Source organism: Emys orbicularis, chromosome 15, assembly GCF_028017835.1.
Source record: "Emys orbicularis isolate rEmyOrb1 chromosome 15, rEmyOrb1.hap1, whole genome shotgun sequence".
NCBI classification, from domain to species: domain Eukaryota; kingdom Metazoa; phylum Chordata; order Testudines; family Emydidae; genus Emys; species Emys orbicularis.
Genome location: NC_088697.1, coordinates 28,255,460 through 28,269,284, shown reverse-complemented (window position 1 = coordinate 28,269,284; position 13,825 = coordinate 28,255,460). Strand labels below are relative to the sequence as shown.

The following is a 13,825-nucleotide window of genomic DNA, read 5'->3' as shown; positions in this document are numbered from 1 at the left end:
AGCTGTCCCCCGCCGCCTCTTCCTCGTTTTCCAGGCAGGGCGGGCACCGCTCCCCTTCGTCCCCCCTGCTACTTGGAGCATGTCGGGCCGGCAGGGCTAGCCCTGGGAGCCGGGCAGGTTATAGAGCCAGCTGGCGTGAGAGGGGATTATCTTGCAGCAGTATAGACGCTAGGACACACAGCTGAGCAGTTCAGCTTGTCTCCACTAGAGGGCAGGCTGCCCCTTAGGCAAGCAAATTCAAAGCCCTTGAATCCGGTGCTGGAATAAAGAGGCAGGTGGCTGCGAATCCAACACACAACCGAGGGATTTATTGTGCAGACAGGCTCTTTTGTTGTTCTTGTTTTCCCCCCTTGAACAGCATTTCTCGTACACCAAGCTGTGGAAACACTACAAATGTTCACGAAACAAGACTAGGACACGTCGGTGTGGGTTGGCTGGGTCTGACCCTCCCCCTCCCTCCATTGCATTCACCGTCAGGCCAGGGCTGGCTGGTGGGAGATGTACACGGAGAGATACCTGAGCAGTACAGCAGAGAGATACCTGGGCACTGTACAGCGAACAAGCAGGGCACGGGGCGTTACGGAAGAAAGCAGCTCCCCTAGCCAGCCACCAGGGCTCTTGACACTGCCGTTGTCTCAAGCTCAGCACACACAATCGGAGAGGGGGGGCACATTACAATTAGCTGGGGCCTGCACCCCCCCGCCCCCCAGTCACTATTAACCCTTCCAGCTCCACCAGGTCTTGCCCTCGTCAGTTCCCATGCATGTGATCTTGGTTTCCCATTGCCTCACCTGCATGGCAGCGGGCTGAGTGGGACCTCTGCTCCCCAGTGCCGCAGAGGCTGTTTTTGCCCACCCCTGGGTGAGAGGCCTTTGGTGCTTAGGAGAGAGCTATGTAATACCCTCCACCATCTAGCCTGCCCCTGCTAGGTAGGTGGGCTCAGGAATTTCTTCCCTGGTAAGTCCTGGGGCATTTGATCCCCAGCTTGCTGGGGGAGGGGTAGGCCTTGTCCAGACCCTGTCTCGAGCTGGGGACGCTCTCTAAGCTTGGGGTCATTTTGTGGTTTGGGATGCATTCGCTCCCCCTACGGCTAACCCGTGTCCACAGAAAACACCTGCCTAGGCCCTTTAGGCTCCTAATGAGAGGGAAGGTTGTGCTAAGGAACAGGCCCGCACCGGAGTCTGTTAACCTGCAAGGGACGAAGGCTGCAGCCTTCTCCCCACCCTCCACTAGCACGACTCGGGAGCGGGACTGGGCTGAAGGAGGACAAGGAGCAGAGCCATGTGGGCTGGTCTCGCTAGTGCCTGGAGTCAAACCCAAAGGGTGGCATGCAGGGAGGAGAGCCTGTGGCTTGGGGGCAGCCCCAGCTCCTGCAATCTCCCCCTGATCCCCAGCGGGAGACAGCCATGTGTGTTAATGGGGGTATGTCACAGAGCAGCTTCCACTGGTGCCAGAGGAGTGGGAGGTGGCAGCTGCCTAGGTCCCCTTCCCTATATCTCCTCTCTCCCCAAGGACAGTGGCTTCTTCTCTGGGAGCGAGCTGCCCCCCCCCCCAAGTGTTTCTTCACACACACACACACCCCTTGCAAGCTGGGGTGAAAGGAAGATGTAAGTGCTATCTGTGTCTCCGCCCACGGGACCACTGCCTGGAGATCATGCAGTGAGCGGTGCTGGCCCCAGCTCAGCAAGGGGTCTCCCTTCACAGCTAACCCCTAGTCTCCACGGAGCAGGATTAGTCAATGCCCAAGGAGCTCTAGGCCTTGGCCCACTGACTAGTTTAAAGGGCTGCTGCCTCAGTTCCTTAGTTCAGGATTAATTTAAAAAACAACCAACTCCTATAGCAACTGCCATCCTCTGATCTTACGGTGAGGACTTAAGCCCAACGGAGCATGGATGAGTGATGGGCAAGTGTTCTTATGCAGGGCTGCAGATGCACCTCTGTCCTAAAACCTTCCGCACCCCTTGCTGTTTCAGTGCTGGGGCCCCCTCCATCTGTCTATCCCTGCACCACAATCTTGAGACCTTCAGCACCCCTTGCTGTCTCTGTATTAGAGTGTCCTTGTTGCTCACACCCCCAAGACTGATCTGTTTAAATGCTGGCCCTTTCCTATGCAGACAAAGCAGTCATACCAATGATCATGGCTTTGTGCAACACGGAAGCGATGGCTGCTAAGAACAGGCTGAGAGCCCACCAAATTCATCTCACCAGGCAGGATTCAAACCCAGCTCCCCAGAGGTGAAAAGCTAGTGCATGCTACTCTATCCCATTTGCCTGACATTGCCTAAGTCAGGACAAGCCTTTACCCTGGGCAACCTTGTGTTGCTGAGCGAGCGTCTGTTCTCCAGGCTGGGGTGGTAGCCAGGACTCCCCAGTTGGTCCCCTAACTCTTTGACCCTCTCTCTTTTACCAGAGTCGGGTCTGGGGGCCCTACTGGCTTTCCCTCCTTGAAAGACAAAAAAAGGGGACAAGACAAGCTGCTCCCTCGAGGCTATAGATCCCCCTGCCACCGGGACAAACAAACAAACAGAACGTGCTATGGAAGAAGCTGCACCATCTAGCAGAGCGCGAGGGAATGCTGCCATGCGTTGGGTCCTTTAATACTGCTTAATACACCCACCCCAGCCCCCAGCGTGTTTCGGACGTGTGGTGTGATGGCAGGGCGGGCGGGCTCGGTAGATATACAGCTATATAGAGAGATATACACAGAGAGATTTCCTTGGTTTCAAATCGTTCATGGTCTTCTCTTGCAAAGGGCCACGTTTGGGCGGCGGGGCTCGGCTGGGCGGTTCGGTCGCTCCTTCCCTTCACAGGGACACGAAGTCCACAGCTTGCAGGAGCGGCAGGGACAGGAGCAGAAGCAGCAGCCAGGAGGTGTTCTGAATCAAGAGGCTGATGCCAGCACATTTCTCCAGCTTGTCTGCCAGGGCAGGGGGAGGGGAAAAGAGAGACGAGGCAAAAATGAGATCCCCGGGGAAAGAGGAATGACGGGGTGCTGGGAGCCGGCACACCTGGGTTCTCTTTCCGGCTCCACCACGAACCAGCTGCATGACCTTGGGCAAGTCACTTCCCCTCCATGGGCCTCTATTTCCCCTCCCACTCTGTGTCTTGTCTAGCGAGACTGCGAGTTCTTTGGGGCAAGGGAGCACTTCCCACTCTGTCTTCTCCACGCCTGGCACAAGTGGGGCTCTGATCTCGATTGGGGCCTCTAGGTCCTACTGCAGTACAAACAATAACCATCAAGTCAGGGCTCCATCCACTCGCGTGTCCTCTCTCTGACAATGGCCAGCACTAGCTGCTTCAAAAGCAGGTGAAAGAAACCCCTAGGGGACAACTAGGCAAGATCCTGCCCATAGGGAAGTACCTTCCTGACCCCAGGCCATGAGAGGTGGGGTGCAAGGTGCTTTGTGGCACTCTGGGGTGGGAAAAGGCCTCTCCCCAGCAGAAAGCCTACAGACACTATGTTCCAGATGGACAGCCTTGGAGGCTGGCGTCCCTTCCCTACAGAACAGTCACAGGGTGGGCAGAGGTCGGGCTCTTCCCCTTATGCTACCTTGCTGATCTGTCCTGGGTCTGATGTGTTCTGTGTACCCAGCAAGGTGTACTGGCCCCCTTTAGTCCTTAGTTTCTGCTGAGCCAGGGTAACAAAGGGGCCAATTCATACCAACTATGATGGGTTCTTTGGGGTGACATTAGCAACTGTCCACTGAGACGCATCGAACTCAGCCCACGTGTGGGCTGCCAAGCAGCCAGAGACAGTTCTACAGATCTGGGCTAGGTTTGAACAGGCTCCGATCGGGACCATTCTCCAGCGCAGAGCTGGCTCTAGGATTTGCAGGGCCCAGTGGGAAGCTGGGTGGGTGGGTGCCTCCGAGAGACGCCTGCAAAAGGCACAGGGCACTGGAGGGCGAGAGGGGTTTGGCTCCAGGCAAGGATGTGTGTGGGGGAGGGGTGACTCTGTTGCTGGCCCTGCCCTGGCTGCAGTAGGTTGGAAAGCATTAGCATACAGGCCTTTATCTCAGAAAAGCATTGGGCACAGGGCTTAAATGGGCAGAGGGCATCAGGTGGGCCTGTGAGAATCAGTGTCCCTTGGGCCATCAGTAATAGAGCCCTGGAGGGCAGAGGGGGGCACACAGGGATAGGTCAGCGAGAAGCCCAGGGGTGCTAGGGTCCCCTCCCCTGCCCACCTTTGATGACGGTGATGTTCCTTATCTGGTTGCCGGTGTAGTCACCGGTGATCTTCAGCTCGCAGATGTAGATGCCCTCGTCTGCGGTGGTGAAGTCGAACAGCTGCAGGCACACCAGGTCCTTTGACAGGGTGATGTTGGAGCGTGCCTTGAGGCTGTTCTCAGGGACGTTCAGGTTGCTCTGGATCACCCGCTTCCTGTTTTCCTTGAGCACGCTGAAATCGTACGTCAGGAAGTTGCTGGTCTTGTTTTCGTAGCGGCAGTCCACGCGCAGGCTCTGACCCAGCAAGCAGGCGCTCAGCTCCTTGATCTTCTGGCAATGGGCAACCTGCAGCACTGGGACAGGCCAACAGGGTCAGGCTCGGGGGGACGGGGGACACCCCCGACACCCCTACCGCTGCCCCTTGCTCCAGTGCATGCAGCAGTGAATCCACATGCTATGGAGACACGTCACAGTTTCTGGCTAAACCACACACGCACAGGGCTAGAGGAGCCAAGACTTCCTGCTCGCAAAATGGAGACTCTCTGTTCGCCTGCAGCAGTAGTTTGGCTTTTAACCATTGGGGTTGTGCTGCTAGCGAGTGAGCTCTCTCCCCCACAAAGCCAGTGCATTCCACTGTGGGGTCACTGCGAAGCAGGAGAGATGATAACATCCCCCCACCCCACAATGTCCCTGGACCCACAGTCTATCCAGTCACCTCCTCCCCACACCCCAGCCTGCAAATCGCTTGCCACTCCAGCACAGAGGAAATGAGAACGGGGGGGGGGGGCAGGGTCAAGACCAGTGTCTGCTGTACCCTCATAGGGCCCTTTGTTATGGGGAAGGCTGCATTTTAGGTCCCTTACTCCAAAGCACATCCATTCAATGGGGCCCAGCTGCCCTGGGGCAGAAACCCAGCACGGCAGCCCATGTGCTATGAAATCATACTAGCCACTGGGTGCACCTTGGCATAGACAAAGCCTGCTTGTTGGTCCCTGTGTAGCTAGCTGCATCAATCTAGCTCTCCCCCGCCTCGTTTTGTGTCTGGCCCCCCCACGGGAGGATGCGGTGGGCCTCGCTTTCTCTGGAGTGAAGCATTACAGCTTATGTCTGGTCTCTCCAGCCAGCGACACTTATGGAGCATGGCCACTAGGTGACAGCATAATTGCACCACGGGGCCCCTACCTGTCAGGATGACAGCGATGCTGATGGTGGGATTCATCTTTCTGCCCTCTGTGCTGGGGCTGTCAGCGGTGGAGAATGGCGAGGGGGGCCTGAGCAGGAGGAGAACATGCTGGTTAGTGACCCGACCGGGATCTGTGCGACCCTACGTACACACCTACAGGCAGGCACGTGACCACACCCGGGCATGCCCATAAATGCACACAGAGGCACCTGGGCACATGTGAGCACACACAGACAGGTATCTGTGCGTGTGCACACCCAAGGCACATCAACATGGACACATGCAGCGAGTGGTACTTGGGACCGGAGCCGAAGCCCACTGCAGCAAGTGGAAAGACTCCCGTGGGCTTTGGCTCAGGTCTTACGTGACCACACGCTCACCTGAGCACGGAGATGGGCGCGTGCGCTCGGACGCAACGTGCCAGTGAACGCACATGAGCAGAGAAAGGCAGGCGCACCCCCTCAGTGAGCAGCATGCGCAGCCCCTTATGTTTGTTTATAGGTGCTCTCTCGCATTCGGATCTCACTTATACTGGGCCCATCACCATGGTATCTGTGCACCCACCAAGGAGAAACGTGGGCTGTGATTCTTCAAAAGAGTGGGAGGGGAGTGAGGTGCCCAATTCCTATCAAATTTCAGCTCCTAAGTCCCTTAGGCTCCTTGGGAAACACCACCCATGGTGCTCATCACCATGGCATCTGAGCCCCCTGTGACACGCATTAAAGCAGGTCACACAAATGCATGTGCCTGCAGATGTGTGTGTGCACCGCCACCTCCCCAGCACGCCCAGCTCCAGTGCTCTCATGCCTGGCCCATGGCCCTTGCACTAGCACGCTCTGTGCCGGGGGCACATTTACAACACCTGTGAGTTCCCACACGGTCCCCAGATGAAAAGGGAGGGGGGCTGAGCTGCAGCATCAGGCAGCTCAAGCCCACTTAATTCCTCTCTTTGACCTGACTCCCCTCCACACCCCCAAGCTCAGACACATGGCCTGGCCCCTTGCAGCAGGCTGGGTTGGTGGGAGTGAGCGAGGATGACTCATAGCCATGCAGTGTGAGAAAGGGGCCAAGAACACAGCTGAGCAGAGGAGTGAGGGGGGGTGAGGCAGCCAGACATGGAGCTTCTACCTGTGGGGATTACAGTGCTTTTTGGACCCACTTTGGCTATGCGGGGCCAGGAGCTGGTGGTATGACACAGGAAGGGAGCAAGGCTGCAGCAACTGGGAATGAAAAATTCCCTGTGTCTGGCAGGCTCCCTCTGGCTTCCTTGCAGCGTGTGCAATGGGAGGGAGCTGCTATTTTGGCTTGTGCAATCCTCAGAGCCTAAAACCGTGGGAGGGCCAAGTGACTGCACGAAGAATCCAACCGCAGGTCTTGGGAGCCAGATGGTCCAGCTCCCTTTGGGGGGTTGGGAGAGAAAGGGGAGCCAGAGAGAGAGTCATCTTCGCCAAGTTAGCAGGGGCTGGGGTGGGAAAGACGTGCGTATCCGTGTGCATGCAATGGCGTGCGTGTGTGAAGTTGTGTTCGCACACGAGAGAAAAGGGCTGGGCACAACTGCATGATAAGATGAGTGTGCGCCTGTGGCAGGAACGGAGCCGTCTGTTTGCCAAGCAGAAGAGGGCGCTGTAGAGTCTGGGGGCAGAGTTAGAGACATTCTGCGCCTACACCAGCCTGAGGTGCTGCCGAGGGGACACTGAGTTTGGACAGGTCTAGATCCCCTCAGCAGGAGGATACTTTTTTGCAAGAGCAGCAGCAGGGGCATGCACAAGGGGGAAGGGCAATCAGGGGCACCCCCCCAAATAATCATCGGGGGCACAGAACTCCTCCAGCCCCGGGAGCTCCTTTCACTCTGTGGCTGCAGGGAGGAGAGTGAGTTCCTGCAGGAGCTGGGGCGGGGAGTGGAAGGGAGGGAGGGAGGGAAGAGCGAGCTCCTGCTGTGAGGGGGGGGCACATGATGTGCATGCCCCAGAGCAGCAGCAAGGAAATGATTAATACCAGAATGATTAATTCACCCTGAGTGCTATGTGGAATGCGTAACTATATATATTTTCTTCCACTCAGAGAGAACGGCCCCGTCTGTGCAGCCTTTGCAGAAAAGGGCTGCTTGCAAAGTACAACTTCCAAAGGGCAGGGACCACTCGAGTCTCATTTGGTCCCCAGGACATTGGTCCTTTTGACGCCTTTGACTTTCCGCTGCCCCTACGCATGCGATCGACTCTGCTTACCTATGGCAACTCCCAGAGGACCCACCCTAGGCACCAAATCCTACTCCCTCCCCAAGCGCAAATGAATCCTAGGGGTGAGGGTGGATCAGCGCCTAAACAGGGGCACAGATTGGCCCTGGACGGCCGCGTTTGGGCTCCTTACAGTCCCTGCTCCTCTCTTAGGCTACTGTCTTCAATGCAGCGATTTCTCTGCTTAGCCTAGCTCCAGGGAGAGGCGCCACTTTGCCGCACAGAGCAGCCGTGTGAGCAGCTGATGCGTCGGCCAAACTCTAATTAGAAGCAGCATCTCCCTTGCATGGAGCCAGGACTCAAGCTGTGGATAACGTTGGCGTCAGCGCTGCAGTGAAGACAAGCCTCTAGCCTCACCCATCTGTTCCAGACCCCTCTGCACAGGGGCGGATTAGGGGTTTGTGGGGCCCGGAGCCAGAGCAAGTGGGGGCCCCTCCCCACCCCTTCCACCTGCCGGCTTGGGAGCAGGGGGTGGCCCTGCCTCGCCCACCGCTCCTGCTAGAGACGGGGCACAGCGGCTTGTCTGTCAGGTCCGCAGCCCTCCGCTTTCCACTGCAGCAGTGTCACAGGAGGAGCTGCAAAGAGAGCGAGAGGCTGAGAGGAGGGGAGGGGGATGTGAAGGGAGCGTGTCTGGGCGGTGGTGGGGGCCGGCAGCCCTAGAAATGTGTGTGTGGCAGAGGTGGGGAGAAGAGGGCTGTTTGCAGGTGGGGGGAGAGAGTGACAGAAAAGGGATGTGAGTGCAAAGGGTGTGGCTGTGTGTGCTTGCAGAGGGCTGTGTATGCAGGCTGCTCTTCCCCGCTTCCCATGTTGGTTTGAGTAAGGCCCAAGCTAAAGATCTGTGTGTGTGTAGGGGGGTCCATTCACAGATACCCTCCCCTGTTCAGGAAACATGCAATGTTCCTTGATTTAAAAACCAGACAACTCCCCCCACCCCTTCTCATTTAGAACTGAAAAAAAGTTGTTTAAATATAAAAATTCTCCTTATTCCTTCCTCCAGTAGCCATATCCTGAGCATGTGAAGCAAAGTCCCTCTGCTTCCCCTGAAAACATCCCCCCACTCCAATGATCCCAGCCCCAGGGACTCCATAGCGAGGGGCGTGGTGACCACAGATGCTCCTACGGCATCTCCATCTGTCATCAGCGGTTCTCAAGGTGTTCTACTGAGGGGCATAGGTATCACCTGCCCCATTACACAGAGAGGGGATGTAACCACCAAGGTTACATGGCCAGTCAGCAGTCAGTCCAGGAAAAGAACCCAGGAATCCTGGCTCCCGAGTCCCAGTGCCCTCCTAACCGCTAGCCATTCCCTCCCAGAACTGGGAAGAGAACCCAGGAGTTCTAGCTGCTAGTGGCCCCGCTCTAACCTCAGCCACCACCCTGATGGGCATGATAATAGAAACTGCTGACTCCAGCCCTGCCCACACCCACCTGACCCATCCTGAGCCCCCCCCATACCCTCCCAGGGAGACAGGCTGGGCTGGGTGCCGACAGCCCACAGGCTGTAGCGGGGAGCACAGAGCTCAGATCCCAGCAGATCAAAACCAATTTCCAATGTCAGTGAAATCTCTCCATGGGGACTAGCCTTTAGGCAACCTCCTGCCCAGCAACTGGCCTCTGCTCACCAAAATATTGACCCCCCCGTCACCCCTGGGGCAGCCTGAACTGAACCCCAGTGGCAGAGAGCCCGCAAACAGGCTAGCCCCGGAGGACCTGCCATGGGGAGTGTGTAGGGATGGCCACCGGCTTGGCTGAGCAGACGACCCCAGGGACCTCGAGGGCAAAAGTGTCTTGCAAGTTGAATGCAATTTGTCCTCCCCCCCCCCCATGGCTGTCCCGCTCCCGGGGGGGTTCTAACTCCCACCCCCAGGTGAGTGTGCTGCTGATTTACAGGGCCTGGTTTATTTTTATTTCTGTTCCAGGGTTTTCAGCGCCCTCCCCCAGGCTGTGTTTTCTGGGATCCAGTCTGCTCTTGTCTCATCAGGCGTGGGAGCAGAGATGAGTCACCAGAGCGGAGGAGGTGGAGAGGGAAGAAGGGATGGGGGAGGAGGAAGGCAGCAGGGGTGGGCTGAGAGGTGCAGGCAGGCATGGGGCAGAGAGGCGAGGAAGGGGTTCCCTGTCTCATCACGAGTCCCTCCCAGAATCTGCTCCCAAGCGCCGATCTGCAGCCAGACCATCCATCCTCTCCCGCCCCAGCCCAGTCCCACAGCTGGCCATTGCCCCCAACCCCACCGCGCTGGGTCACCCTCTATCTCCCTCCTTCTACCGGCTACTCCCCCCTTCTACCAACGCCCCCGGCGCCACTGCACCATTCCGCAACGCAGCCTGCAGCGCCGGGACTGCAGGACGGCTGGGCTGTGCACTGGGGCTTGGCCAGGGCGCCTCACTGCAGTACTGGGGGCTCTGGCAGCATCAGCGGCGTTGCATCGGCAGGTGGGGTCCCCGCAGCACGGCCTGAGCTCGCAGGGCTGCTGCCCGCTGCAGAGCTGGGGGGAGCATCACTGCAATTCTTAACCCCGCCCCGAGGCTGCCCCGGCTCCAGTCTCTCTGCTCCCCGCGGGAGCTGGGGAAAAAGGCGAAGGACCCCGGTGCTCTGGGCCATACCCTTCCCCCATCCCCAGCAGGCTGGAGAGAGGGTGAGGCGGGCCGGGCAGGTAGAAGCTGGCGAGCAAGACAATCAGACGAGCAGGGCTGTGCCTCTGCAGAGCATCCAGCCCCCCCGTCCCAATTCCCCGGCTCTCCATCACCGCCCCCAGCCGCCTGCACCTCTGGGCTGCGGCACTGCCTCGCCCCCTGCCCGGCTCAGACCCCAGGCTGCGTCCCCCGCTCCGGGCTAGGGGACCCTAGCGGCCCCGCATCCTCACCTGCCCGGGCGCTGCGCTCCGTCTCCGCCCGCCGACTGCTGCTGCTGCTGCTTCTCCTCCTGCGCGGCTCTGCTCTGGGGTGCGCCGCGCTGCGCCTGCAGTTTGGGGAAGGGAGGCGCCGGCGCCCCCGCGAATCAGGAGCGGGGCTGCCAGCCCAGCCCCACCCCCTGCAAGCCCCTGCAGTGGAGACGGCCCTGCCCTCTGCAGTCCGGCTGCTTCCCAAGGCCTGTTGTCAGCGCCTGGCAGGCGCACAGCCTGGGCGGGTGTGTGTGGAGCAGGCAGGCCCTGGCTGGGGGACAGGTGCAGAGAAAAGAGCCCTTCCCCCAGGGGGCTCTCAGCCTTTGAGCCCATCTGCCCAGTAGCCCCGGCACGGCCGAGATGCCAAGAGGGCATTAATGGTGCCCGCTGCACCGAGGGTGGTGATTGCTGTGTGCCGGGGAGGTGGGGGTTAGGGACATGGCAGCCCACGCTGCTACCCTCCAGGGGGGAGGTCTCGGGGCACCCCCTGACGCTCCCCACATTCCATCCCCCTGTGCAACAAGGGCCCCCACTGCCAGAGTCTCTTTCGTGCAAGCAGCCTCCTTCTGGCATCGGGGGGTGGGTGGTTTGGCACTCAGGATCAGGGCCCCAACCCATCCCGGATGGACGGGTTGAAGACCCTGGGCCCTAGGCCTGGAAGCAGAAGCGAACAGGGCGGGGGAACCATGGCACAAACCACCTCCTAAACTGGCCCCACCCTATGGGACACAACTTAGGGCAGCAGCGGCTAACCGTGGAGCTGAGGCTGATGGCCCCGTGCTCTCTGGCCCAGGCACCTGGTGACAGATAGGATGGACTGCTCCGTCCCGGCGCCCACACCTGGGCCACGGAAACCTCACAAAAGGGTGGAGTGAAGCGACCCTCGTGGCTGGAGTCCCGCTGTCTTGCACCTTGAGTTGTCAATTTCTGCTGTGTACAGGGAGCCTCAGACCCTCCCCGCACGTGAAGGCTGGGGGAGGGGGAGGCCAAGGGGCTGGTGTTTGACGGGTGGCAATGAGGGGACAAACCGTAAGGCATGGGTCATGCAGCACCCGGCCGCGTTCGCTGCAGACCCAGATTGGGCAGGGCAACAGCTAGCACCTCTTGTCATGTTGCCGCATCCCCCCCTTAACGCCCCCCCTGCCACCCCTCCACACCCACGACCACACATACTTGTGTGTGAAGCCCCACCTCCCATTTCAGGTTTGGCCCCATTTTTGGAAATGGGTGGTTCCCTTAGAGGTGACATTTCCCCGGTTTCCATGGGAATGTTGCTCTTCCCTGGCGCAAAAATGTCAACAGCATGGAAGTCATCTCACTTCACTCCCACAGGCGGGCTGCTCTTAAGGGAAAAGAGAGGCCTCTTTTCACTCCCACATAGCTCTGGGCCCAGACTCCCTGCTGGGCTGTTTGCACAAAGTGCAAAAGCAGCTGCGCCCCCTGAGGACCTGGCTAGCTGACACCTCCCTCCTGCATCGAGGAGTGCTTAGGTGATGCAGGGCTTCTGTGGCATTAGCCAGTAGCGACTGGAATAAAATAGAGTAGCCCGGAGACTGCTCTACTTGACAGGGGCTGGGCTGGTAGCTGGATGGCCCCAGAGCTGGGGATGCAAGGAGGACGTGAAGGTGACAAAGACTTTGCCTCTGTCACAGCCCCTCGTGTACACAGGCAAGCGGCAGTTTGCACCAATGGAGCATGCTCTAACGTGACGATCAAAACACCTTTGCACTGAGCTGGCCGGGCCCCTGGGCTTGAGCAGAAACTGGTGAAACGCCCCAAGTTCTTGGCAAAGCTGAAGCGAAGGCCAACAAGCTCGCAGACCCCAGGAGTTCAGATGACGCTGTGAATATTGCACCTTGGCCTTGTGCCTGGGCAGCAACCGTATTCTTAGGCAGCGCAAATGCCTCAAGATCTGACCTGCCCCCAAAGGGTCCCCTGGACAAGCAGCTGAACAGGTCTGTGCTGTGAAAGTTGATACAGAAGTCACATTCTGCTCTAGCAAAGGCCAGTCCCCTGGCGCCATCCTAGCACTGAGGTTTTGCTAGCTGGCTGGGCAGCAGGATATTTGCTAGATCTACAGAATCTTACCCACAGCTGCGCTCTCACAAGGCAGCCCGGTTTCCTATAGGTGGGGTGGGGGCCGGCAACAGCACAGCTGTGAAACAGGAGAGGGGACACAAAATGTTGTTGGACTCTCTATCCCTGGAGAGGCGTCTGAAATGCAAACCTCGGAGGAGAGCCAGAGCTCTCCCTGCTGGGCGGAGCAGCTGGGGGCCCAGCGCTGTGTGAAAGACACACATCAGAACGCAAACGCAGCACATACCACACAGCGATACGGTGCTGTATAACACCCGGTGACACTTTTCAGGGTTACCCGAGGGGTCTGGGGTGCAGGGCTGGTGCTACCATTAAGGCGAACTAGGCGGTTGCCTAGGGCGCCAAGATTTGGGGGCGCCAAAAAGCGGTGCCCCCAATTTCCCCCCCCGCAGCAGCTCCCCACCCCCCCAGCCAGGGGAGCCATGCGGCAGCTCCCCACCCCAGCTCACCTCTGCTCCGCCTCCTCCCCTTCTCCTCCCCTCCCAGGCTTGCGGCGCCAATCAGCTGATTGGCGCCGCAAGCCTGGGAGGTGGGAGAAGTGGAGCAGCAACGGCGTGCTCGGGGAGGGGGCGTAGCAGAGGTGAGCTGGGGTGGGGAGCTGCTGCACGGCTCCCCGGGCTGGGGGGGTGGGGAGCTGCCGCGGGGGGTGTGTGCCTCAGGGTGGGGGGGAGCTGCCGCAGGGCTCCCCACCCCAGCTCACCTCTGTTACGCCCCCTCCCCGAGCGCGCCGTCGCTGCTCCACTTCTCCCGCCTCCCAGGCTTGCGGCGCCAATCAGCTGTTTGGTGCCACAAGCCCGGGAGGGAGAGAAGCAGAGCAGGGCGGTGTGCTCGGGGAGGAGGTGGAGCAGAGGTGAGCTGGGGCGGGGAGCTGCCGCACGGCTCCCCGGGCCGGGGGGTGGGGAGCTGCCACGGGGGGGCGCCTCAGGGCAGGGAGGGGGGGAGGGGAGCTGCTGCAGGGCTGGGGCGGGCGCAAGGTGGAAGTTTCACTTAGGGCGCGAAACTTCCTTGCACCGGCCCTGCTGGGGTGAATCAGGACCACCTGCTCACAGGAAGAGGGGCACTGTCTGTGTCCACCTGGGGAAACCACTGGTGCTGTGCCCTGGGCTCCACCAGCCCCGCTCTCTCCCAAGGCAAGCTACCAATTTACGCCCCACTTTGTTACACTCCAGTGGCCCGACCCTTGTCTTCTGGACACCCACAGGGTACAGTGAGCTACCACCCCCAGGGAAGCAGTGCCCCCCACTTCACTGGTTTCACCTCAGTCC

General features: G+C 59.4%; 1 protein-coding gene across 2 annotated transcripts; it reads right to left on the bottom strand.

The window, feature by feature from the left end:
• Positions 1-2,804: 2,804 nt before the first annotated feature.
• Positions 2,805-5,386, bottom strand: THY1 (Thy-1 cell surface antigen). Of its 2 annotated transcripts, XM_065417421.1 has the most exons (4): positions 5,350-5,386; positions 4,513-4,520; positions 4,185-4,461; positions 2,805-2,917 (listed from the first exon to the last, which is right to left on the bottom strand). In XM_065417421.1, the coding sequence occupies exons 1-4, from the start codon at positions 5,384-5,386 to the stop codon at positions 2,805-2,807; spliced, it is 435 nt and encodes a 144-aa protein (XP_065273493.1). The 2 variants fall into 2 exon arrangements, with proteins under 2 accessions (XP_065273493.1, XP_065273492.1); XM_065417420.1 differs by having other exon boundaries at positions 4,185-4,520.
• Between the last annotated feature and the right edge of the window lie 8,439 nt (positions 5,387-13,825).

Excerpts from the sequence above, each read along its gene's own strand:
- THY1 (XM_065417420.1), bottom strand. The coding sequence starts at position 5,386 with ATGAATCCCACCATCAGCATCGCTGTCATCCTGACAG. Across the intron at positions 4,521-5,349 it reads CATCGCTGTCATCCTGACAG|TGCTGCAGGTTGCCCATTGC; the intron begins GTAGGGGCCCCG and ends GGCCTGTCCCAG. Across the intron at positions 2,918-4,184 it reads GAACATCACCGTCATCAAAG|ACAAGCTGGAGAAATGTGCT; the intron begins GTGGGCAGGGGA and ends CTGCCCTGGCAG.